This window comes from Poromitra crassiceps, assembly GCF_964638095.1.
Source record: "Poromitra crassiceps genome assembly, chromosome: 5".
Classification (NCBI taxonomy): Eukaryota; Metazoa; Chordata; class Actinopteri; order Beryciformes; family Melamphaidae; genus Poromitra; species Poromitra crassiceps.
In genome coordinates, this window is record NC_139642.1 from 43277424 (window position 1) to 43305081 (window position 27658).

A 27658-nucleotide genomic window follows, 5' to 3' on the forward strand; every position below is an offset into this window, starting at 1 on the left:
TGGCCAAATTTACGATGGCTGCGCAGATGAATGGCCGAACCGGTCACACAGGGACGCACATTTACACTCGATACACTGCACGGGTATTCTGCTAGTATATATAAGTTCCATTTATGATTATTATTATCATCACGATATCGATATATTGCCAGCCCTAAACTCAAGATATTAGTTTATTTTGTTTGCCAAGGTTGCACCCTTTTGTGCTGTGAATATTTACTGCCTTGAAAATGAACATGGATAAAATGAATAGTGACTTTTGGATGCCCCGTCACTGCAGAAAGCACAGTAAAAGATGGACAAGCTGCAAAGACATCAGTGTTATTCTGTCTGTGGCTAACAGAGGTGACTCTGTGTCCACAGAGGACAGGCCGGCCAGCAGGACTGGAAAGTTTTACATTTGGGAACAAACCTTTCAATCTGCATAAAATAACAGAAAGAACCTGGGTCACCACCGCTCTACATAACCATGCTTTGTTTGTTTTTTTCATTAAGGCTGCAGCAGAGCCAGAGAGCTCCACCTGGGGAAATTCTGCAAGCTGGGAGCGTTATTGTGGCTGACACTGGTTTGGCCCGGGCCGGGTGGAACTTTACACAGACGTTTAGATGACACGGAGCGAGCATGGCCCAGGAGAGAGGGGACTGAAGGCAGAGAGCACCATCAACGAATATTAAAACCTAAACAACTGCGTGAGGAGGTTACAGCGGCGAGGCTCGCCACAGGGACACACGGCGGAGTCCTGGGTCCAGTTTGGGGCTGTTTTTGGTGTGTGTGGCACCGGTTCACTTTACAAAACAAACAGGCCCGGAGCTGGTAACACTAGACCTGATCCTGGGACTGCAGCCAGCTGCCACACATTCCACACGCCGACCATTAAAATACCGGAGAGAATCAGACCCCAGCACAACATCCAGTCCTGCACACTCTCCTCTTCTCTCCCTCGCTCTGCTCTCCCAACTCCTCTCCCCCCCTCTCCCCGGCTCTGAGTCACGGCTCTTACTCCACCAGCCCGAGACGAGAGAGGAGTCACGCTGTCCTCGCCAACTGATGGAGAGGACTAATACATCAACAGTACTGTAAGTGCAGCCACACCTGGACAGAGAGATGCTGCCAGGTTCTTCCCAGCAGAGAAGGTCAGTCCATTAGAGGAGAACACCTGGGAGTAAACGGGCCAGTAAATCACTGGGCCTTTACCAACCACGAGGAGAGCCTCAGTTTGGAGCGGACCCAGCTCATCACAGAGGCCTGAAACGCCCTTGCCTGCCTGCCTGCCTGCCTGCATGTCTGCCTGCCTGCCTGCATGTCTGCCTGCCTGCATGTCTGCCTGCCTGCCTGGATGCCTGCCTGCCTGCATGTCTGCCTGCCTGCATGTCTGCCTGCCTGCCTGCCTGCCTGCATGTCTTCCTGCCTGCCTGCCTGCATGTCTGCCTGCCTGCATGTCTGCCTGCCTGCCTGCATGTCTGCCTGCCTGCCTGCCTGTCTGCCTGCCTGCCTGGATGCCTGCCTGCCTGCATGTCTGCCTGCCTGCCTGGATGTCGAGATGGGGGCGGTTTGTGACCGGGGGCCCTAGTTTGGCCGTGGGGGGGCAAAGGGAGCGCGGTGGGTGGCGACCGCCGTATGACAGGGGAGCGGACAGCCAATCGCACGCCGGCATAAGGACACCGCAGCTCCCCTGTGGTACATTCCATGCGAGGAAAAAAGGCTAGCTGTCACGCCGTTGGGAACAATAATAGAAAACAGAGAAGACAACATACTTGAGCCAGCGTGCTCTCTTTGATGAATTACATTAACATCCACAATACAGTTTACTTTCACTGCAAAGGGCATTGGATAAGCGCTGGTGCCTGGTACCTACAACACAACAAGCTAACACAAACTGAGCGCACAATGTTCCCGTTGGCTTGGCACATCCTTCTTATCAGCTCCACGTTCTGTTTTTCTGCATATAAACACGTTTTGCAGCATGAGATATTACACTCCATTCTTTTTTTCTGAGGTCTGGGAAGGGGAGAGCAAATATTTGCAGCACAGCCGACCATCTCTGATTTGTATCCCCTATATCTGTAGTGGTATTAATCATTCTGCAGATAGAGGGTCTGGAGGAGGAAGGGGGCCGGCTGGGCTGGGGGGAGAGGGGGGATGGTAGGGGGTGGAGGGGGGTGGTGTGTGGGGAGTGGGGCGATGTGTTAATAAATAAAAGGCAGTTGTGTATGATGTTGACAGCTGGGTGGTCTGGTCCTCGTCATAACCCTCCACGGCTACTCCTTACATTCCAGTGTCCGGGGGCTTATCCCTGACGGCGTGCACAAAGCTCACTCTCACGCTAAAGCTCCGTCCAAGGCTCAGGAGGAGGGCGGCCTTGGCCAAGCCTCTCCTACCGGCCCTCAGAGAAAACACACACTTACACACACACACACACACACACACACACACACACACACACACACAGAGCCAGGCCTCCCTGCAGATTTTCAGGCCCACAGAGATCCCGCCTGGTAAGATGCCTTAACCCAGTGGTTCTCAACGTGGGTTCCGGGAACCACGAGGAGTCCTTGAGGGGGTTCCAGTGGGTCCCCAGCAAATGTATGAATTGTTAAACTTATCCATTCTTCCATTTACTGTACAAGCAGTTACAGAATGTAGAAGCATGACTATTTTGATCATAGTTTCAATGCCATCGCTTTACCTGCAATACAGATAGTCAAGGAATTGTGGACCAAACCATATCAAACAATAAGAATATTCTCAGATTTGGGTCTGACAGACAAAATCTCCTCAAATGGGGGTCCATGGCCCCTATGTAGTAAATTAGGGGTGCTGGATAAGAAAAGGTTTGAGAATCCCTGCCTTAACCCTTTCCCACTCAAGGTAAAGGACAGGCTGGCTTTTATCAAACTCGCTCCATTTCGATATCTTTTTTTACCTTTATTTATTCAGGGGAGTCTCACTGAGAGGAATGTTCTCTTTTTCAGGTGCGCCCTGTTCACGTTCACACCTGGAGTCTGACCAGTACAACCACAGTCTGATCTGCTGGCAACTGATCATCTCCAGTGGTTGGGGTTAAGGGCCTTGCTCAAGGGCACCTCAGTGGTGGTAATGAGGGAGGGGTAGGGGCTGCTTTTTAACTTTTCCCACCCAGATTTATTCTGACAGTCCCGGGGATTGAACCGATGACCTTCCGGTCACAAGCTCGCTTTTCTAACCTTTATGCCACCACTGCCCAATATCCTCATTTGTATTGATAAACCAAAGCAACAAATCAATCTATAAATAAATACCGGATTGGGTGGTAAGCAGCATGCCAGATGACTGCGCCGAGCCGATCCCGTTGTCCAGCAGACACTGGTACGCGCCCTCGTCCCGCGGCGTCACGTCTGTAATAACGAGCGAGGACCCAGAGATCTGGAAGCGGTGCGAGGGGGTAATGGGATCAGCATTGAAGAGCCAGGTGATGTTGGGGGAGGGGTTTCCCCTCGCCACGCAGGTAAAGCGGGCGGAGGAGCCAGGAGAGACGGCCTGGTCAGTCAGGCCCTGCACTACGGACACAGGCTCTGTGGAGGACAGGAAGAGAGATCAGCTAGCACCTCGCCATGACCCTTTTTACACGCTGCTTAGTGCTTACACATACAAGAAATACGGCTCAGTTTTGAGTTCTAAAACCCGGAAGTGAGTTTACATTTTTGAGCCATCATTTCCTAAAAGCATATTCAAAAACCCTTTGAAGTTATAGTGTGTCTATGGCTAATGAACCATGGTGGAGCAAACTTCCGGGTTTGCCCATATAGAAAAATGTCATCGCTGGACCACTCTACACCCCCTCATTACAAAGACAAACTCAACAAACAGTCTTTTACCGAGTATATTCACAGTATAGTTGGCGCTGACCACAGTCCCCTTCTGGGTCTGAGCAGTACACTGGTACATCCCTTCGTCGCTCTTGTTCACCGTAAGAAAGGCCAGGTTGTTGTGCTGTCGCAGGTGGGAAGGCCCGAGTACCACCGCCTTGCCGTTCTTCAGCCACCTGGCGGCTGGGGCAGGACTGCCAGTCACCACACACTCCAGTGTCAGCGGCTGTGACTGCTCCACCCATAGCGTCCTGGGGGAGGTGGGGTAGGCTATCCGCACGGGGGAGGAGGTGTCTGAATCTTTAAAGAAAGAGTGGATTGCTTTAGAGGACTATCCGGAAAGGACAAGGGAGATATCAAAACATCTGAAAGTTTGGACACACCACAGCTTTCTTATTTTTACTATTTTTCACATTTTAGAATAATAGTAAAGACATCAAAACTATGAAATAACACAAATGGAATTATGCAGTGAAAACAAAAGTGTCAAGCAAATCAAAACTATCTTATATTTTAGATTATTTTGAAATATCCGCCCTCTGCCTTGATGGAAAGGCAAAGGCTTTGGAAAGAAATTCATACATAGGATCAACGTCACTATTTACATTTGTCTAAAAATCTAATTTCAAGCATTTAAGCATAAGCCTTTAGATCCAAATGGCTTGAAGAAAATGTACAAAAGTACATTCAATCAGCTGTGACTACTGTCCAAACTGTTGCATGCAATGAGACTTACGTTTGACTGACAGCTTGGTACCATGAGCCTGCACCCGGCTCTCCCCACTCACAGGGTTGTAAGCACCACATTTATACATGCCTTGGTGCCGGGCAGAGACAGAGAGAATCTGGAGGTTCCCAGACGGAAGAACTAAATAGTCATCTGCAAAGAGAGAGAGACATAATGAACACTGTTAAATACAGCAGCTTCAGTATTAGACCACAACCCAAAATCACCCTCCCTCTCTGTTTGTTTGCACTGTATCAAGACAGTATGTGTCTGCAAACATAAGCAGGTGAACGGCATATTTACTGAGCAAAAAATACATACAGCACATTTATACACTGCTTTCAGAAATACCTGTTGACACTTCTATCCGCTCCCCTCGTACTTTGAGCCGAGGGAGCGCTGGAGGGTGGCTGTGAGGGAGAGGGCACTCTATCAGCACGCTGCTGCCTTCCTGCACCGCTAACGACCGCCGCCGGCTTTCCTCATATTCCCTTATTTCTGCAAAGAGAGAGAGAGAGTGGGAAAAGAGTCCATCAGTCATAAACACACACATCTGCACAGGAGATCTTACATCCGAATCCGATACGCGCCGAGCGTCTGCGCAGCCAAGTTGGGAAGAGAAACCCACGCTACTCGAGTTGAGGGGTTTGTTTTGGACCGTCGGCTTCCAGTGAATAATTCTATTAATGCCCGATACGGCTCCAGATCGAGGTCATCCCCTTGGTGTAGCGTCCAGAGCGGCGTCCCAGCAGGAACATAACACGCTACACAGGAAGGCCCCAGGATACCATTAAGGATACCGGTCAAGAGGCGTCTGGAAGGTTGCCCGAGTAAAAAAAAATCCTACTGCTTCCTTCCACCCCTGCCGCTCTGCTGCAGGCAGCTGAGGCCAGGCCGTCCCCCTAAGTGTTTCACACTCGAGAAACGGCCTTCCTATTCTCAAAGCCACTTCCCCTCTCTCTTTCCCCCCCACTTTGAAGTGAATATGAGCTTGAGGAAATGTGTGCTCAAGCAGTGTGTGTGTGTGTGTGTGTGTGTGTGTGTGTGTGTGTGTGTGTGTGTGTGTGTGTGTGTGTCTGTGTGTGTGTGTGCGTGTGTGTGTGTGTCTGTGTGTGTGTGTGCGTGTGTGTGCGTGTGTGCGTGCGTGCGCGTAGGCCTCTGTGGATGTGTGCGTGCCAAGTGCAATTCTCTGCATCCGTACCTGCTAACGCCACGCGTACATGGCGGCTGGCGATGGCAGGCCCGCGGTCTAAGCGTGCCACGCACTGATAGATGCCCACATGGTGGGGCTGGAGGGAGGAGATGGTGAGCGAGCCCCTGTTGAGCTCCACCCCGGGCAGGGCAGCGAGGTCCAGGGGCAGGCCGCCGAAGCGCCAGGAAACCGCCGTCGCCGCCGTCGAGCAGCGCAGGCGAGCCACAGAGCCTTGACTCTGCACCAGGGAGACGGGCTCCGAGCGGAAGGAGAGAGACTGAGCTGGTGGAGAAAGACAGAGGAAGCCAAGGGGTCAGAGAGCGACCAAAGTGGTAATCGTCAGTCATTGTGTTTTTTTTTGGTTTTGTTTTTAATTTAGTGACATCTTTTGTGCTAAGAGGTCATTGTTGTTGTTTTTTGGCACTGCATTTCCCAGAGGTCACCTGTCACTCAAACAGTATGGGTGGTACCATGACGTCTTTTTCCTAGCATTTCCTGCTGATAAAGTTTCTGTCTCTTTTCTATGTCTGTTCAACCATGGTGGCTAACACATCACTTCCTGTGCACCAGAGGAAAGGCCTACTGTACCTAACAGCAAGGTGTTTACACACAAGGATAAAGGTGCCAACTGGAACCAAAAATGGTTCCAGTTGAGTGATGCCTTTGCACTTTTTACACACCTGCATTATCTTGTTTTGTTTATCTGCGCCTTGCCTCATTTGCAATTGCACAATAAATACTATGGAGGGGTTTGATTATTTTCCACATTATGCCATCACCAGATGGGATATATTTGGGAAAAGGTTCTTATGTGAGAATGTCACAAATTATTACTTTGAACAAATACCAATCAGTACTCTATAGCAAATGTCCTTTCAGTGATTGATTGATTGACTGATTGACTGATTGATTGATTGATTGATTGATTGATTGATTGATTGATTGATCAGTGATGTTCTAAGAGGAAATAGATCTAATGACTCCCATCCTTGTTAAGAGTAAGGTAGCAACTTACATGAGCAGCTGATAAGCAGGGACTGGCTAAGACACAACACAGTGGACAGGAGGACCCTCAGGCCACCGTCCATGGTGCCCTTTGACCCCTGGCAGCAGCCGTGATGCCTGGCACACACACCCTCGTCTGCTCAGCGAACCTGCAACATGGGGCGGGAAGGAGGGGGGGGGGGAGAAACACATCAAACCAGAGCTCTGCACTGAAACACGACAGCATCCTCTTGAGACAGAAGGACAAGACGGAGCGAAAATAAACGGCAAACAAGCCGGAGGAGGATTTCCCAAAAGCTGGATCTGAGCGGTGAACCGTCGCTGAAATGTCGACTGTTAGAAGAAAAGAAAATCTATTAGCTTCCAAATGAATCCTGTGTGACAATCCTTCTAATCTTCACGACACATCCCCTTTACACACTCCTTGATCTCCCCCCCCTCGCCCCCGGAGATCCCTGTCCTCTGACCCGTCTTCTCTCCCCCTCGCCCCCGGAGATCCCTGTCCTCTGACCCGTCTTCTCACCCTCTTGACTGTGTCTCCACGAAGGCTGGAATGTCCAGCCTGTCCCCTGCCCCTCTCCCACTCTCCTCTGCCGGGCAGCTGAGGGCTCCCGGCTGATGGAGTGGCTTGTGGAGAGAGTGTCGCCTCACTCTTAATATCACTCTCTTGTCACAGTGTGTTGCTTCCTCACAGGTTCACTGTAGCCTGAAGTGCAGCAGGCCCCAGACGCACACAGGCAGACAAGAGAAGAGCCAAAGGCAGAAGACAGAAAAGGAGTGGAGGGCCACGTAATTAGGAGCATTCCTCTCTCCTTTTCAAGCCCACAGCGGCACCTCCTCCTCCTTTCTACTGAGGGTAATCCGGCCAGTCTTTGATCCCAGGTTCCTGGTTGGTAACCGGGGTTTGAGCCTGAGGCTGAGGGGTGGGGTGGTGGTGGTGGTGGTTTTTTGGGGGGGAGACAATGGCCGCCAGCTGCGATATTCACAGTCACACTGGCACTTCGGTGTGCTCGGAGAGGACAGGCGACTAGCCGGACGGAAGGGGCAGGAGCCAGGAGGGAGGGTCAAATTAAAAGGATGATGTCTGGGTGGGAGCGCTCAAGGTGAACAGGTTTCTATCCTCAAGCAGGTCTATCGTTTCACCTCTTTTAAAGGAATACTTCGCCCAAAAATGAAAATGATGTCATCATCTAGACATCTACTCTACTCCCCCCCCCCCCCCCCAATGCCAGTTGAAAGACAGGTGAAGGTTGTCCATAATAACACCAGCACAACTCCATAGCAGCCTTCTGCACAACAAATAAAGGCAATGGGGACCAGAGTTCCAAAATACCTATTTACTTACATTTAATTTATTTGCCACAAATAAATATTCACATTCACAATGTGATTGTTGTGGAACTCTAAAGCAGTGGTTCTGTCTTTCAGAGGCTGTTGCGGGCTGTTGCGGGGTCATGTTTAAAGCCAGAGTGAAGATACTGGTGTCCCCTGAAACCTAAGGCACCCGTTGATACCAAAGACGCCATGCTAGCATGTCGGGAAGGGGGCTAAACAATGCTCGAAATTTAGGCTAGATTTTGGTGAGGAAAAAACTGGCATGGCCATTTTCAAAAGGGTCCCTTGACCTCTCACCTCAAGATATCTGAATGAGAATGGGTTCTGTGCGGTACCCACAGGTCTCCCCTTTGCAGACATGCCCACTTCAATATCTCTGCATACTGGGGTCCCTAAACAGTCGTGGAATTACATTACTTGGGTATGAGTGGAAAGCTGAGGCTCTTGTGGATTCAATGAGCCCAACGATGATGTTAATCCCCATAGCAGACATTGAATTGTAATATTTGTGAGCTGTGAGACAATTTACCAAATCTTGATCTCAGTGTATAAATGACCTAATGTGATCTCTAGGATAATCACAGCCTCATGAAACTTTACAACCACAAAGTAGAGACCTAGCCCATCCAGAAAAGAGCATCACCAGCATCACTTGCTTAAAAAGCATATACCTGTCATTTGAAGATACATCTGCCTTTTTATTGAATTCAAGAAAAGTTTTCCTTTCTATTTCATATTTGATACAGTTCAGTTTAGATTCTTGAAACTTGATGAGCATCACCAGTTTAAAATAGGTTAAACTGTTTTAATGTGGGTTGTGACTAAGCTGCTATGAAGTTGTGCTGTGTGTTATATTGACTAACAAACTTCACCTGTGTTTCATTTGGCATGAGGGCGAGTAGATGCTGACACATTTGTTGCGTTTGGGTGAACTATTCTTCAGACGTTTGTTGTTGCTTTTAGGCAAAGATGCTTCATAAATTCACAGTACACACACACACACACACACACACACACACACACACACACACACACACACACACACACACACACACACACACACACACACACACACACACACACACACACACACACACACACACACACACACACACACACACACACACACACACACACACACACACACACACACACACAGCATCTACCTCTCTGTCTTGGTCTTTCTCTGTCTGTCTGTCCGCCCCCTCAGAGGGCATCCTGAGAGGAGGAGGCAGGAAATAATAAACTCTCCTGGCAGCTCCTGGCTCACGCCCCTCTCTCACCCCCAGGTCAAAGGTCAGGGAGGAGCAGAGAGAGAGGGTGAAGCAGCGGGTGTCTGGTGGCCCTGGACCGGCCCCCAGAGGTCACCTCCGGCTCTCTCTCTCTCTTTCACACACACACACACACACACACACACACACACACACACTGCAGCTTTTACTGCTTCTACGCATACCACCAAACACCCGAAACAGGTGTAAAAGCACTTAAAAAACAATAATAAACTTGTTAAAAAAAACAATAATGCTGCTGTCACAATAGTTCAAATTTCAACTTGATTCACAAAAACGGTTGCTGACTGAAGTGCTACTGTGACCAACACCAACAATAAGCAACCTTGAATTGAGAACGCAGCCTGTATTGTACATGTGGTGCACACTCAGGCTCCAGTCTCAGTGTGTGCATGCTCATTCAGGCAGATCAAACCCACATCTTGTAGGCTAGCGTTTCTCCTTCCCACGAGTCACAACAGGCCCTGCACACTGCCCCCATGTCATCAGTGGAAACTATCTTTCTCTCTCTGCCGGAATAATGATATATAATTACAATAATAACAACGGCACTATAAAAACGCACAGCCAGAGACGGGCACATTGGCACATGGTACTACGAGAAACCAGAGCTGCTATTGTAACTCCCTCTCTCTCTATCTCCCTCTCTCTTTCTCCCTCTTTCTCTCCCTCTCTCTCTTTCTCTCTCTCTCCCTCTCTCTCTCTCTCTCTCTCCATGTTTAACCCTTGACTTTCTCCCGGTGGCTGTAGTGGAGTGCTGCAGCTTGGTCTGGGTGCCGGCCCGCGTGTAAACACACACAGCTGCCTATCTGGCCCGTTGATCTGGCACGACGAGGAAACACAGGGGCATCATTCCTGCTCCTTATCTGTTTGGCTTTGCTCTGACATCCGCCAGCATGAAGCCTCCTCAGAGGAGACAGACACCCAGAGGAGATCTTGTATCCCTGATCATCCTGATGCTGGCAGCGCCGGCTGCCTGGAAGAGGCCAGTCCCACTTCCTCCTGAGCAGACACCCAGACAAAAGCTGGCCTGGCCTGGCTGGAACATACCCATTCACAAAAGGGGAAGTCCCCTGTCAAGTGAAGTCTGATCGGCCTGAGAGCTGTCTCCTCCGCTGCAACCACCTCCTCCAACACCGATCTCCAGCCAGCCGGCCGGCCCACTCCCTCACTCCTCTCCTCACCTCTCCTCTGTCCTCTCCCTCTCCTCCCCTCGCCTCTCCTCTGCTCTCCTCTCCTCCTCTCCTCCCCTCACCTCTCCTCTCCTCTCCTCCCCTCACCTCTCCTCTCCTCTGCTCTCCTCTGCTCTCCTCTGCTCTCCCCTCCTCTCCCCTCCTCTCTCCTCCCCTCACCTCTCCTCTGCTCTCTGCTCCCCTCACCTCTCTCCTCCCCTCACCTCTCCCCTCCTCTCTCCTCCCCTCACCTCTGCTCTGCTCTCTCCTCCCCTCACCTCTCCTCTGCTCTCCCCTCCTCTCCTCTCTCCTACCCTCACCTCTCCTCTGCTCTCTCCTCCTCTCTCCTCCCCTCACCTCTCCTCTCTCCTCCCCTCACCTCTCCTCTGCTCTCCCCTCCTCTCTCCTCCCCTCACCTCTCCTCTGCTCTCTCCTCCTCTCTCCTCCCCTCACCTCTCCTCTGCTCTCTCCTCCCCTCACCTCTCCTCTGCTCTCCCCTCCCCTCACCTCTCCTCTGCTCTCCCCTCCTCTCTCCGCCCCTCACCTCTCCCCTCCTCTCTCCTCTCCTCACCTCTCCCCTCCTCTCTCCTCTCCTCTCCTCTCCCCTCCTCTCTCCTCCCCTCACCTCCCCCCTCCTCTCTCCTCTCCTCACCTCTCCCCTCCTCTCTCCTCTCCTCACCTCTCCCCTCCTCTCTCCTCTCCTCTCTCCTCCCCTCACCTCCCCCCTCCTCTCTCCTCCCCTCCCCTCACCTCTCCCCTCCTCTCTCCTCTCCTCACCTCTCGCCTCCTCTCTCCTCACCTCTCCCCTCCTCTCTCCTCCCCTCACCTCTCCCCTCCTCTCTCCTCCCCTCACCTCTCCCCTCTCCTCTCCTCACCTCTTCCCTCCTCTCTCCTCCCCTCACCTCTTCCCTCCTCTCTCCTCTCCCCACCTCTCCCCTCCTCTCTCCTCTCCTCACCTCTCCCCTCCTCTCTCCTCCTCTCCTCACCTCTCCCCTCCTCTCCCCTCCTCTCACCTCTCCCCTCCTCTCTCCTCCCCTCACCTCTCCCCTCCTCTCTCCCCTCCTCTCTCCTCTGCTCTCCCCTCCTCTCTCCGCCCCTCGCCTCTTCCCTCCTCTCTCCTCTGTCCTCCTCTCCTCTCCTCTCCCCTGTCCTCCTCTCCTCTCCTCCCCAGGCACCAGACTACACTTCTTAGGAAAACTCCTGCGTTCCAGATTTCCTCTTTCCTCCCCCGTCTGATCTTGGTTACGCTCTGCCTTTGCACTTATATTGTAGATGCGTGGTCCGTTCTCGAGGCGGGATCGACTCGCCATAAAGCGGGGAGGCATCCTGCGGAGAAGACAGAGTGTGCGGCGGAAAGCTGATATACAGACGCATCTATGGACAGTTCATGAAAATGAATGGAGTCGTGTCAGTGAGTTCAAGTGGGGGGAAAAGTCCCTATTTTCTGCGGGGGCTGACCCGTGCGTGTTTGGGAAACGTTTGACTGACGCCCAGCTTAAGTGTGTGAGCGAGAGAGAGAGAGAGAGAGAGAGAACACAGCAGCCTTCTTAGAAAAGCTGTCTATCTCGTTCACACTCTCTCTGTATCTCCTGCACTTTGTCTGTCATGTCGAACACCCCCACTCCCCTCCAGATGGACCTTTGTGTTTTGTTGAGAGTGATATGAAGCTGGTGTGGAGGACAGACACAGGAACAGCACCATCTATCCCCTCATAGGACAAGAGGGATTCCTGGTGATGACAGGGGAGAAAATAAACATACTGACAGGCTGGCCTCAGGGAAGGGGAAGGGGTGGGGGGCTGGAGGGGTGGGGGGGTGGATAGGGTAGTTTAGCACCTGCACTTCTATTTGCCCTGCTCTCTGCAGGGCCCTTACTTCAAGCCCCATCTGCCCCCATGTGGGGCAGGCCCATATCCCTCCTGTCATACTGTGGGGCAGGCCCATATCCCTCCTGTCATACTGTGGGGCAGGCCCATATCCCTCCTGAGGCCCATATCCCTCCTGTCATACTGTGGGGCAGGCCCATATCCCTCCTGAGGCCCATATCCCTCCTGTCATATTGTGGGTCAGGCCCATATCCCTCCTGTCATACTGTGGGGCAGGCCCATATCCCTCCTGTCATACTGTGGGGCAGGCCCATATCCCTCCTGTCATACTGTGGGTCAGGCCCATATCCCTCCTGTCATACTGTGGGGCAGGCCCATATCCCTCCTGTCATACTGTGGGACAGGCCCATATCCCTCCTGTCATACTGTGGGACAGGCCCATATCCCTCCTGTCATACTGTGGGACAGGCCCATATCCCTCCTGTCATATTGTGGGACAGGCCCATATCCCTCCTGTCATATTGGGTAAACAGGGACAAAAGCAAGGCGGCGGAGCATCAAAGGCCCAGAGAGCAGAGGAAGAACAGGTCACGACTGGTGCTGCTGACTGAGGCGGGGGCCCGGCCCGTCCCTCTCCGCTTCACAAGACTGCACAGCTGAACCAGAGCCAGCCAGCACCAAACAGCGTCAAGCAGCTCCAGCACTGATCCGTTTACTGATACCAGAGGCCAATCCCACTCTGGCAATCCATAACACAGCGGGACGAACGGCAGTCGTGCGCTGTCAAATCGGGAAGATTGATCTAACAAAGAGAAAAAGTAACTAATGTCCGGAACCGAACGAAGCTAAGCTGGAATCTCAGATAAAGGCGTAGCGGTAGGGGGACCAGCGGCGGGCGGGGAGAGGGGGGTGGGGGGTGGGGGGGGGTTTGGTGAGAGAGAGAGAGCTTTTCTGGTATGATGGTCTAATCTGACCTGTGCGCTGAAGCTGATTCACATGCTATACCCCAAACCTGTCTGCACTCGCCCCACATCTCACTGACAGAGGATCTGCAGCACAGACATTCCAGTCCCCGATCAGGGAGAGAGAGAGAGAGGGGGGGGGGGGGGGGGTGGGAGAGAGAGAGAGGGAGAGAGAAAGAGACAGGGAGAGAGAGAGAGAGGGGGGAGAGAGGGAGATAGAAAGAGACAGGGAGAGAGAGAGAGAGAGGGAGGGAGGGAGGCTGAGACAGAAAGAGAAAGAGACAGAGAGAGACACTAAAGAACAGTAGTTAAATGCAAAACGAGAAGAAGGGAGCCAATGGGAGGAAGCACGTGAGAGAAGATAGGAGGAGGGGGAGAAGCTTTGTGGGACAGGAGTAAAAGGAGATGGGGGTATAAAGAGGTGAAACATTCATTGCGAGGTGAAAAGTTGCCAAACTATCTCCTCCCTCTTCTTCCTGGCTTGCAGATAGAGGCGTGTAGATAATGCATGCGTGTCTGCCAAAGTGCCTGATGGCTCAGCCTGCAACGTTCATGAGCAATCAGCTAAAGCCCGTGCAGAAAGCGGGCCGAGCAGAGCCAGAACCAGCCTCTCAGGAGAACAGACTGGAGGGGACCATTATGGGCTTCTGTCGGTCTGGGTGAGCCCACTGAGGCAGCCTGAGGCCACCAAGGAGACTAATGAGTGGAAACACTGGGCCTCTGGTCTGGGCTACCTCTCTGATTAAAGACCGAGATGTTATTAAAAGTGGGAGACTCAGAGAAGAAGAGAGAGAGAGACACAGAGCGAGAGGGGGGGGAGAGAGAGAGACATGATTTGGAATGCACTAGGGGAATTAGGAGGGGAGAGGAATCCTTTGTTTTATGATGGGAACTAAGGGAAAAACTAAATCCGAGGGGTTTAGTTGATTCACAATACAAAACAAGTGTCTTTTCTCTGAACAACCCACATTCTCCTGAACGTTAGTACAAGTCTCCTCAATAAATCATTGGAACGAAGCGTGAGGCAGCAAATAAATTAAAAAAACTGGAGTAAACATCTTGCCGGGATAGACGCTGATATTTTGAAGCACCAAGCCCTTAAATTTGGTGGCCAAAATGTAAACTCCCTCCCATGATTGTGCCTGAGTCGGTCATGACCCTGATGTTCTGACACACCAAAAACACGTGAAAGGACTAGCGGCAACTAGAGGCCGACCGATGCGTCACCTCACGTCGCCTGCGTCGGGGCCAAAAAGTTGCACTTGAACACACCGCAAACACGCCAGCCGACGGGCAAGTAGCACGTACGTTCTGCGCCTGCGTGAGAAGCAGTGTTTCCCTACCGTTTCGTCACTCAAGCGGTTTTGTAATAAAAAACAAAAAGTTGCAAATGGCACTGGTGTCGTCAGCCTTCATCTGGTCTTTTGCTTGTGAAAGAAGAAAGGAAGAGGCGGAGCTGAGTTAAAGGAGAAACTGCACTAAGTGGGTGATATCATGCAACGAGAGGCTCATTGGACTTTCCCCAAGGCACATCGTTGTGAAGATATCCATATATTTTGGAAGTATCAGATGAGATAAAGTTGGCAAATGAGCAGAGCGTTTTGTGTGCCCTCTCTTCTCATGCACTGCGTCGCTACCAGCTGACCAGCCAATCAGAGTGATTTCTCTCACCGACGACAATTCAACATGTTGAATCGGTTCGGCTGGAAAAGCCGATGACAAAGCTGACTTAGAGCCAACGGTGCGGGACACACCGCAAATACATACAGGCCCCCAGACATGGCCGACATCGATTGATTGATCGGCTGTAGGTGTCTTGGCTTTTAGTGTTGTCCACCTTTCCCATGAATTGATGTGGTGTTCTCTGAAGGCCTTGTTTCCTAGTTGCACCTCCCACTGTACATCACATGTTGTAGCCCCTTAAACTCCTGCTTCCATTCACTCCTAAATTTCCCTTGGTTCTTTTGTAAACGCGTTAGCAGTTTTAGGCTTAGTAAAGCCATACTTCAGTAGCACCGACATATCGGTAGCTACTAGCCGGCGACGAGTACAGTAGCCCTACTACAGTACTGTTGTGTTAACAGTAAAGTTAAAGTACTGTTTGCTGTTTTTGTAGCACTTTGAACTAAAAGGCAAAAAGGATTTGGGGTGTTTGTGGAACTGTAGGAATTGGGATGTTTGTATAACTATATTGACATTGCGTTGTGAAGGTTCACATTGTGGTGGCCACAGGGGGACACTTACATGGGATATTTGGTGGCCAAGAAGTAACATTTTGTGGCCACGGGCCGTAGGGCCATGGTTGATGTCGAACCCCATGTCTTCAATGACAGTTTCCTTTTCAGACAGTGGCATCCTCTCTCTCTCTCTCTCTCTCTCTTTCTCTCTCTCTCTCTCTCTCTCTCGCTCTCTCTCTCTCTCACGGCAGCGGTCTCTGAGGCACGTAACGGCGGGGCCGAGCAGGTCCCAGAGCGCCGCGCCGCAGCCCTGACGACACCGCCATGGTGTGGGATCAGACGAGAGCAGGAATGAAAGGGAGAGAGGGCCCCCATGGGATCAGACAGTCACATCCCACAAAAAGCCCTGTTTACCAAGGACACACAACCCCCCCAACCCCACCACCCTTTCACCTCCCCCGCCCCACCTCCGTTTACCAAAGCCCCCCCACCCACCCTCCCCAAAGTGCCAGGGCCGGGACCTGGGAGACAGCGCTAATTCTACCCCGAGGCTTGTTGGCCAAGGACGCAAACAGTGAACTGAGAGCATGGGAGGCTGAGGGGCGGGGGGAGAGAGAGAGAGAGAGCGGACTGAATGGTACAGTATGTAAGACCCATCTTAATTGGAGATTGTTCGGCGATGTCTTGTTTTTCCTGGGAATCTGTGTCGGGGGGGTTGGGGGGGGGGGCAGGAGAGCGAGGAGCTACGCTTGTTTCCCAAGGTCCTGAACAGTAGGATTAACCACAGGGGCGAAACTCAATAGCAGCCCTCGGACACTGGAAACAGATCTGCGGGTATCGCCGCCATGCAAGGCCACATCCAGACCTTTAACACTGGAAACAGATCTGCGGGTATCGCCACCATGCAAGGCCACATCCAGACCGTTAACACTGGAAACAGATCTGCGGGTATCACCGCCATACAAGGCCACCTCCAGACCTTAAACACTGGAAACAGATCCCCGGGTATTGCCGCCATACAAAGCCACCTCCAGACCTTTAACACTGGAAACAGATCTGCGGGTATCACCACCATACAAAGCCACCTCCAGACCTTTTGCAAAAGCGCACGTAACGAACAGCCTTGTTCCCTTTGTGGCAGCTCCCTGGGCCCTTCCAGCTGATTTCACAGGCCTTTCAGACCAGGGGGGACGTCTGCTCAGACCAAAGGTAATTCTGATGGAAGGGGAGGAATGCAGGGAGAAGGCCCTCCTGCCCGCAGGGTGTGTTCTAACACTGATCCCTCACATGTGCCAAGAGGCCCATTCACACGGCAGGCGAGAGGGGAGCTGCGTTTGTGCAGTCGTGCCACCGGGCAGAGCAGGGCCAGGCATTCACATTCCTCACCATCCACCTTGATTAGAGAGATGATGGGGAAAACGCGCCGATGCTAGGAAAAGTATACACTGTATAATCATCAGCTTTGCCAAATGTCTTGAAAATTTCAACTTTGCTTGGGGAGAGTTACACAGGACGCTATCTGTGTTTCCACACCCCGCTGCTGCGTGGGCTGTGAACTATGGACATTACAGTGATCTGATCCAGTTTGTAAAGCCCCCACCCCTCGCCTCCCTGTTCCCGTCCCCCACCCCTCCCCAACTCTCCTGGATTCCATCACCACCGACGTCTCTACGGCAACAAGCGCCGAAGACGTGGACAACAGTTTCTGTTCAGTCTCCTACGGATAGGTCCCTGGCTGCTGACCAAAAGCACTTTCAAGCTAAAACATATATTAAATAATGTGATTTCAAACATCTACAACGAAAACAAAATGACAGTGTGTCCCAAACAGATACTAAGAAAGAAATAGGACTCTCACCAATATTCTAAAAGGGGAAAAAAACTAAATTGGATTGCTCCGGGTGTGCACGCGCGCCGCGCGCTCACTGTTGCTTTGTGTGTCACTGGAGAGGCGTGAGAAAGAAAGTACACACAGTGAGAAAGAAAGTACACACAGTGAGAAAGAAAGTACACACAGTGAGAAAGAAAGTACACAGAGTATTTCCATTTCTCAAAATGATAAATTGACTGGCGAATATAATGGAGCAGTGGCCACATATTCACATGGGGGGGGGTTTAAGGGACACAGAGCCTTCCTGCTCTTGTCGGCTGAAAAACCCTGAGCTACACAGCCATGCAGACAGAAGCAAAACAAACACATGTAAAAGGTTAAAACATAATTAGTCTTCTTCACCGATTCCACAAATCCGCTTCAAAAACCCAAACAAACAAACCGGCTCCCTCGTACATCCATGTTTGGGCCATGAAGATAAATACCATGGTTCCAAACGCGGCCTGTAAACGCTTTATTTAGTTTGTCTAAATGTTTATCCGTCTTGCCTTGTAACACTCCACACTTGTTGTGCGGCATCGAGGGGATCGCAAAACAAACTGGGTGGTGAGATTTCAACAAACTCGCCGTCTGACTTTCCACTTCTGGCTCTGGGTCAAATCATTAAAACCCCCTCTCTCCATGTTTAGGATCCAGTCTCTCAGCGCCGCCGCGTTGGAGGTGAGAGGAGCGCTTGGCACATGACGTACGCCTCCGATGGCGCCAAGAGCAACACGAGCTCATGACAACAGCAAAACACACAGCAATAATACAGAAACCCCGGTGTATAGTGTATACGGACCTGCTGTGTGTGCCTGTGCGCTACTGTGGGTGAGGACAGGCACATCGCAGAATGAGATGACTGATTTACTTCACTTGATTAAAGTCAAGGCAAACCGGAGAGATGTTTTCATATCATGAGCAGGGAGGGGGGTTAATGCCTTACAAAGTCATGTCAATCGCCACATTGCAGTTACTGGTCTAATACTGTAGATAGGACGTTCTTTAGCCTCGTTAACCTCTTTATTGGCGTACCTGTCAAAAAGTTCCCCTTGTCCTGACTTCAAGTGCACATGAACGAGCCAACAGTGGTAAATCCAGCTTGGAAAGACTGACTTTAATGCTCTTTGAGGTTAGACCTTTATTAAAAGCCTTCAAAGATTTATTTTGTTTGTGTCATTATTTATTTTACATAGTAGCTACTTCTGCTGGTAATCTGGGCTTCGGGCCACAATATTTATTGGCCCAATGTAAGGAAGGATAACAGTTGTCTTAATGGTGTAATGCAAAAAAACATTAACGAGTAGGGATGTAACAATATGGAAATTACACTGGTTGTTTGATATCTTTGGTATACTGTATCTTTGGTATAGCTTAAAATGGTATCGCTAGTAATGAGTTGTGTAACTGATTACTTTTCTTGTGGAGAAACACTTTAGTAGCTCATTACTTTTGAGGAAAGTAAGGAGTAATGTGTATTATATTACTTTATCCCAGTAACGAGTCTAACGACCCCACACTGATCAGGAGGCAGAGATGATGCCTACAAAGTACAGATGACTCTATAGGACCTGAGTCTAGAAGAACGTGACCTCTACTCGCAGAACAATGCAGAAGGCTCCGCCAGACCATGTTTTATTTCTCACTCTTGAATATCTTTTTACAAATAAGGGGTTCCATCGCCGCCTGAGGGGCCACATCTTCCAGCAGGGACGGCCCAAAATGGCACCCATGACCGCAGGCCCGGCGGCAGCAGCAGCAGCAGCAGCAGCAGCAGCACCCACACTGACTGCTCACACTGACTCTGATCCTGGAGGAAAACAGCCCTTCAAACAAGTAGCCTGTTTGTCAGCCCGAGGGGAGTGCCAGCCACTACTTTTGCCTTAATATAGTCTTGCTGATCCGCTCCCCGGCTTTTCAACGGCACACACATTCTGGGTTCGCTGAAACCCATGTCAGATGTGACTTATTGGTTCAACATTGGAAATAGAAAGCTGTGGTTGCTCACAGTTTCGAGAAGAAAGGCTCTAACTCTTGGGGCCGCGCTGAGGCAACTAAGCGACTAAGTCAGGCATATTTTAGTAGGGTCATTTTCAGGAAGGGAAAAAGAAATGAATCTTGCAAACAGGAAGACGCTGAGGATGCAAAAAAAAAATTCCAGCATGTTCTGAAATACTCCTTTTTTCTGTGAGAGCTGTCAGCAAGGGTCCGGTTCAGAAGTTCACTCCCTCAAATCTTCCCTGGGGCTGGAGATTCATTGGCTGCACCGCAAAAAAAACGACATGAACCATGGGCTGGAGAACAACGGGTCTCATCGTGCATTTCTCCACCATTATGAGGAAAATAGTTGTTTTTGGCGAGGGGCGAGTATTGTGTAAAATGCCACGTTGAAACCTCGGAGGGAACTGGCCTTTTTTTGTTCTCTCAGTCTCCACACATGTGGTGTACTACATCGCGTTAAAGGCACATACTGTACATTATACTGTAGCTAAACAAGCCAGAAACCTCTCCCTCAAACACACCCACACAGCCATACATATACAATGTGCTCAGCATTTCATTTTCTACAAACACATGATAAACGTCATTCACAGAAAGTCGTGAACTTCAAACCGTATAGCTAAAGAAAAGGTTTAGGAGTTAGGACAGGTCAGTCTTTCACAGTCTCCCACAGACTTTTGCTCTTTTTTATCAAGCCAATACATACAGGCCAATATGAGTCTACATTCAATATTTTACTACAGTCAATCAAAACCTGTGTCTCAGTGCCTGTGCTTGTATCTCAAACAGCGTCAAACTGCTCCTGGCCATCTGCTGTTGAGGCATTTTGATTATCTGTGGCAGTCTGGACGTTGTGTTGTGCTTTGAAGGACCATCTGTTTGTGCTATTGGTTTACATTCCCTTATCACATTCAGAAAACACACACATATATCTTAGGGAAGCCTACTGTATATGACCGTTACATTAGAGAAAACAAACCGCCTCAGAGAAGAAACAGACCTCGCAGCCCCGCTATCTCCTGCTGCCGTACGGCTCGGTCCTGCTGCATTCAGTGGCTGGCTGGAACATCTGGTTCTGCTGCTCCAAAACTGTTTGTTTGTTTTAACAATTATGCCCCGATGTTTCTCGTTTCATTTCTCCAATCTCTCAAAAGTCATTATCCCCTTTCAGGTCCGCGAAGGTTCTGAATATTTCTGGAACCCAATACGAGCATCTGTTGAAAGCTGCTGTATACACCGCGCTACAGTCCGCTCACCTTTGACATTTCGGGAGAACTCGCACGGGAGAACGCCTTCCCTCGGCCTATTTGTAACCTCCTGGAGGAGCGTGCGCGGGCGGGACAGACAGTCAGCGGCACGGCTGTTTAGATCATCTGTCAGGCTCTGGACGTGTAAGAAACACCTTGTGAGGGGTCCCACTGAGAGACATATGCGTTGTATAGTTAAAATAATGACAGTGTGTGTGTGCGAGGAGCAGATAAGAAGTGCTACTAATGACAGCTCCATATAAACAAGAGTGACACCTCCGGCTACTGCGTTTAGCTGGCTAGCTCAACCTGGCCGGGAGGAGGTTCAATTTGCCCATTTCCACACACAGCTTGTCCCCAGAATAAATTTAGGGAGGGCAATGGAGGGTGGAAAATAAAATACGTTTTTTTTTCCTTCTTCTTCAGCGGGGTGCACTCACCAACGCAGCAGTCAGAAGAACTCCATTTCAAACTGTTTCCCTGACCTGCCCATCTTTCCCATCGACCCCCTGCTCATGGCTGCCGGGTGTTGTCAGTCAGCACCCCCTCCCAGATCCCTGAAACATGGGGGCTCTTTGGCAGGCTGCCCAAAACTCCCCTCTGTCCATCTATTCTAAATGGACCCCGAGCTCCGGGTTTGTCCTTGACGAATGGGAGCTGAAACCTGGCACGTAACGGCCGGCGTTAGGACACGGGAAATAATGGAAAAAGCTATATGCAGTATGACTCAACCCCTGAGCAATGAGAGGAGAGGGAGGGCGACGTATCAATAGTTCAAACCCCAGCCAGTATTTGCTGTGTGAACGCTCGCTGGAGGGTCAAAAGTCAACCAAACAACAATCAACTAAATTCTACTTGATTATCCTAAGAAGCTGAAATGGATTATCCATCACAGACTTGGAGAACGATTTAGACTCAAATCCAAATGGTTAAAATATTGTGATGATGATGAAAAATAAGGTGGCTGAGCAAAATTGGGATTTCCCCAGCTCTCTCTTTATAGGTATTTTCAGAACGTCTGCGTTGGCCACGACTTGATCCTTTAGAGAGCAATGATATTACACATCAGAGCACAAAAGCCAAATAAACAAGCAAACCGCATTGTGATTTAGCCATTAAAAGTCGCTTTCATCCCCTGAGGGCCGGGACTGAGGTTTGCAGTCTCTGCTTCACATCTGCATGCTGCAGGAAAGACTCCCAAAATATACTGGGTGCACTTTTGTCACCCATGCTGGACACGCCCTCCATCAAGCCCCACCCCTCCCCCCATCACCCCACTCGCCACTCACGGCCATTCGTTCACACATCCACCAGTCACGTTTCCCTGGAGAGCAAAAGTGACCTCGCTGTCACAGAAACACTCCATGAAACTTGTGTACTCGTGTATGAGCTCATCTACTCATGTATGACCTCACTGGCTGGTCACAATGCTTGGCTTTGCCTTTAATCAGCAACAGTATAGGAAATGAGCCAGGGGCCGGGGCAAAAAGGCCCCAAGGAATCTCAGAATGCCCCTAAAAACCGTGATCGAGGGGCAAAAGTTGCCCCCGAGAGTGGCTCTACACCTGCAAGCTGGTTGCCAAAAGACGACGACAAAGAACACACTCACACAAACAGTGGTGTTGTCCATACTACACTTTAGCAACAATTAATTACCTTTTTTTAAGCGGACCCAACATTTTGTAAATAGTAATACCCAATTCATTGTTTTAGACAGCAGGGGCAAAAGTGGCCCCCCAAAATATGTGTTACACTGATCAACAATATATGCAATCCACTATGTATGTCCTGTAAATCTCTACTGATCTACTTCCACTACTCACTCATCAGTGGTATTTCCAATATGGATCCCATTCCTCCATCTCCAACCCATGCAGGTTGAGGGGTGTGTGATTATAACTATGCAGGTTGAGGGGTGTGTGATTATAACTATGCAGGTTGAGGGGTGTGTGATTATAACTATGCAGGTTGAGGGGTGTGTGATTATAACTATGCAGGTTGAGGGGTGTGTGATTATAACTATGCAGGTTGAGGGGTGTGTGATTATAACTATGCAGGTTGAGGGGTGTGTGATTATAACCCATGCAGGTTGAGGGGTGTGTGATTAAAATACTGCGTCAGAAAAATCAAGAGAGCCATTATGAGTGCCGGGCCTGGTATCATTACACGTGCTTACATTCAAATTGCCCACTTAACATAGTTCTCCTACAGCAACATGTGTTTATCATTAGCGAGCGCCCTAATCGCTCAAACATTATTCCAGCGCACTTTAATGGCGTAGTTGTGCTTTGTTCCAGTCTGTCTGATAAGAGCCACTAACGATTTATTAATTTCTCTCCACAAGTCACAAAAAAAACAGGCTCCGAGAACAAAAATGACAGTCAGGCATCGCCATTGTCTGATTCGATCACATCCGCCATGCAGATTTACTGTGGGTACACTCCCACACACACACACACACACACACACACACACACACACACACACACACACACTCCCACACACTAACAGTGGTCACTGATACCGCAAACTAATATACTCCATGCATCCATTTGTTCAACTTAAAGGGGAAATCCACCCTAAAATACTTCAACTCTGTTAAAGGAATAACAGCGATCAGAGACCGAGATGTACTTTGCATTTCTGGGTTCATGTTGTTGTTTGATGCTGTGTTTGCCTTATTCTATAGTAGCAATAACTGGCCAAATGTAGACCATGTGACATCATGCCGCGATATTTCCAGCGCAGCTGCAATGAAGTAGCCTCAATAGACCAGAATGCAATGCAGCTGCAAAACGTGTTGCGCTTTTTTGAGTATGGGGTGAAAGTCATTCTGGGAAATGTAGGAAACTGAAGCAGAAGTAGATGATGGAAAGTAAGAACATTGAGTTCATCGCAACTCCTGGAACACAGAGTAGCATAGACTGATAGCACAGACTGATATTTAACAGCAGTGGTTAACTTAGGGTGGAGTTGTGCTTTCATTTGAACGTGGTCAGTGTCTTTAGCCTCAGCAGCACAATAGCAATCTCTCTGTGACCCTGTCAAAAGCTCCCCCAACATGGGACAATATGGGACAGCACTGAAAGGATCTGAAAGCCATCGGAAGTGTATTCTTGTCCCCCGCCGACGTGACAATGCACGAGCAACTGTTTGAACTTGAAAGTGTTTTATCTGAAGGCGCTCATGTGTGTCCCACTGACTGGACGTCATGCGTTTGAGACAGATTCGGGACTTTGTTCTCGATAACTTTTAAGTGTTCCATTTTCTAAGAGTAACCCCTATGTAACAGAAGCTGCTGTGCAGCTCTGATGATAGGGGTGAGCAGCACACTGAGGAAATTGCTTAGAGGGGAAAAAAGTAAGGGACTTATCTCAGTAGCCACATCATTACTCTCATACTCTATCATCCTAATGGACATTTTTAATTTCTGGTCAGACTCACATTACCATAAATCTCATCTGGGATTAACACTATGTGATTATAATGCAAAGAATATCCACAGCCCATAACATATTATATGTACTGATGTATGCTGCATGTGTGCTTGTATGTCATTAAAAAAGTTATAGCATGATAAAAAAGACAAAAAAAAAATTTGAATTAAAATACAGAAAAATACATTTTAACAATGTCGTGGTCAAGTACGTATGAATATTAATTGCTGATTTAGCATAAGTCCAAATGTTTTGAGTTGACGTTTTCAAGTATAGGCTACAGTGCAGCAGATGATACACTGTGAGACCTCTGACTGCACACACTCAGACCTGAGCTACTTGTGACACTTGTATGTATTTGTTTGACGTCTCAAACAAACTATCTGTATTTTGGGACTTTAAGGGGGAGTGCAGCGCAACCTACTCCACTGAGGAAACCTGTGAAACTGAGCCAATAACAAACAATGCACAAACTGATTACTTTGATGAGACTGTGGTCACGCTCACACAGTTGCATCTCTTCTTGTTACAGAAGCTTGTTAAACTGGGCTCTTTAGCCCTTTTGCAACAAGTGTTTCATTTCTAAACTAACTAATCTACCATGTCCCATACCGACAATGAGTCAAAACAAAAGCATTATCCTATCCAGTGAAAAACGTCACCCTTATCTTCCTAAGAAATTTCAGCACTATACAACTCCTACCACCATTATTATTTTTACAGGTTTTCTTTAACGGGGCAGGTACTACACTTGCTTTTATAGTTTTACATTGATTTTGTTAACTTATTATACTAAAGAGCAACACTCACACACGGATTTACCAAACCAACATTTATGACAGCCTCAAGGGACATTAGTAAAACAATAATGGCTGTCTGTCTTCGGGGGAGGAAAGAACCCGCTTCCTATTCAAAGCATCTATATGTTTCTGGCTGCACAGTGGTAACTGTTGCATAAAGCATCTATATGTTTCTGGCTGCACAGTGGTAACTGTTGCATAAAGCATCTATATGTTTCTGGCTGCACAGTGGTAACTGTTGCATAAAGCATCTATATGTTTCTGGCTGCACAGTGGTAACTGTTGCATAAAGCATCTATATGTTTCTGGCTGCACAGTGGTAACTGTTGCATAAAGCATCTATATGTTTCTGCACAGTGGTAACTGTGACATAAAGCATATATATGTTTCTGCACAGTGGTAACTGTGACATAAAGCATCTATATGTTTCTGCACAGTGGTAACTGTGACATAAAGCATCTATATGTTTCTGCACAGTGGTAACTGTGACATAAAGCATCTATATGTTTCTGCACAGTGGTAACTGTGACATAAAGCATCTATAGGTTTCTGCACAGTGGTAACTGTGACATAAAGCATATATGTGTCTGCACAGTGGTAACTGTGACATAAAGCATCTATATGTGTCTGCTCTGCACAGTGGTAACTGTGACATAAAGCATCAACAGTATATGTTTCTGGCTGCACAGTGGTAATGCTGACATAAAGCATCTATATGTTTCTGCACAGTGGTAACTGGCATAGAGCATCTATATGTTTCTGCACAGTGGTAACTGGCATAGAGCATCTATATGTTTCTGCACAGTGGTAACTGGCATAGAGCATCTATATGTTTCTGCACAGTGGTAACTGTGCCATAAAGCTGCTTCCTAAATCAGCGCCATAAAAGTATAACTTTAGCACAAGGGCTAATGTTTCAGATATATGAAGGGTTTGTTGTTCCAGTCCATTTTTTTCCACCTTTTATGACTCTGACACCAGTGTGTCAACCATGGGACATATTTGCCATTTCTAAAAATGTTCTTTCATCTTTCAAAGTAGAAATGCAGCCCGCAGGCCATCTGTTTTCAACTGGGATGCAAGTTAGTGTTGCTGCCTGCAAAAGTAGCCTGTGCTATTTACCAAACAAATATTTAGGCCATTTCTAGGAAACAATTGGCTGTCAAAATATGAGTAGAATAACCAGTGATAATGTTATTCTAAATTCTGGTGTAGTTTCCTTACCAATAGCCTAGATGATTTATGCAGACATGCCAGTCAAACTAATCTTGTGTGGATTATTAGTTTGCTCTTTGTCAACAAAATGCAATCTATAATAACACTATAATAGCGTGTTCTGCCACATAATAGCTTTTAATGATTTGTCTTCTTGTTTTCAATAATCAAAGTATTGGTGTATTGCCATTGTAAGTTGTAATGAGAAATACACTGCACATGTCTATGTACAAAGTCAATAAATACATCTAAAGCTTTGGAGTACCACAGGTAGCCTACAGTAGTTTAGGCTACAACTACAGCAGACATGTACAGTGGACAACTAATCCATATTATGGACTCAGAATTCTGCCTCGAACACGGGCGCCCCCATACCACACAAAAAGTGTGGCCGAGTCGATGCCGCCGTGTGTGCCTTGCTTTTTACCACAATACACCGTAAGGAAAACACGACAATGTTTGAGAAACAGTGTAAAACGGCTTTACTGAACGTCATATTTAACGGTATTTCTTCAGAGAAGCCCTGGAAAGCCCGGTGCGTATACCGAAGCCTCCCGGCCAGCCCCGCTCCCCAGCCCGGGACACCCCTCTCTCCCTCTCCCTCTCCCCGGTCGGTCTTACCTCTGTTGCAGGAGGGGGAATGCTGCGAGCCGCCGGATGAATTAGCAGCAAAACGCATTCTTATGGTGGCAAATCCGTACGGGGCCCTCCATTAGACACGGGCTCAAAGTGCGAGACAAACTGGAGGAATAAGGGGGAAAGGGGAGTTTTCAGCCCCGGAAAGCAGCGCAGACTTCGGAGCCAAGGTGCCACGGACGCCCGTCGCCCCCCCTATCTAATTCGGTTTATGTTGTTTTATAATGTGGATGTTTGGCGTCCTAAAGTGCCGCGTCCCAGCCTTGTGCCGCGCGCTCTCTCCAACCCCGTTATTGTAACTTCTCTCTCCACTTCTTCTCGGTCTCCGTGTCTCTCTCTCTTCTCTGTGTGCCGCTGTCTGTCTCTTCTACACACGCATCTTTGAACCCAGTGTCGAATTGCTCAGCAAATCATGGCAGCGGCTGAGAGCAGACTGCTCGTCAAAGCAGGAATGTCCCAACCCCACAGCTCAATACGCTTCCAGGAGTGGGGAGGGAAGGAGGGAATGAGAGAGAGAGAGAGAGAGAGAGAGAGAGAGAGAGAGAGAGAGAGAGAGAGAGAGAGAGAGAGAGAGAGAGAGAGAGAGACCTGTAGCCTACTGTACGAGTTGTAACCAGGATGTAAGCCCACCTGAACTCATTTTACCCACTTGACATGAATCCGTATTATCATGTTACTTCATAGGATATATCAAGAGGTATCAAACTTGTAGTTATACAAGGAAAGTTTATTTTGTATAAAGGGTGTAAATTAATGATTTATTGAAATAACTATAACTGGGGTTTCTTTATATATTTTCTTAGCCTATGGCAGACTGTATTTTCACCAGCCTTGATAAGTGATGGGCTATAACAAGGTCAGTGAACCATGACCTCCAGTAGGTGATCATTGTGTAAACAAACACAGCCACCAATATAAA

General features: G+C 48.9%; 1 protein-coding gene across 1 annotated transcript in view; it reads right to left on the minus strand.

The window, feature by feature from the left end:
* Positions 1 to 26941, minus strand: part of cdon (cell adhesion associated, oncogene regulated) — a 47418-nt gene extending 20477 nt beyond the window's left edge. The window contains exons 1-7 of the mRNA XM_083637344.1: positions 26725 to 26941; positions 6781 to 6919; positions 5775 to 6047; positions 4925 to 5071; positions 4583 to 4726; positions 3856 to 4146; positions 3280 to 3552 (exon numbers count right to left, since the gene is read on the minus strand). Of these exons, the coding sequence (XP_083493470.1) occupies positions 3280 to 3552; positions 3856 to 4146; positions 4583 to 4726; positions 4925 to 5071; positions 5775 to 6047; positions 6781 to 6853 (1201 nt within the window). The 5' untranslated portion in view covers positions 6854 to 6919; positions 26725 to 26941. The remainder of the gene's footprint in view (positions 1 to 3279; positions 3553 to 3855; positions 4147 to 4582; positions 4727 to 4924; positions 5072 to 5774; positions 6048 to 6780; positions 6920 to 26724) is intronic.
* Between the last annotated feature and the right edge of the window lie 717 nt (positions 26942 to 27658).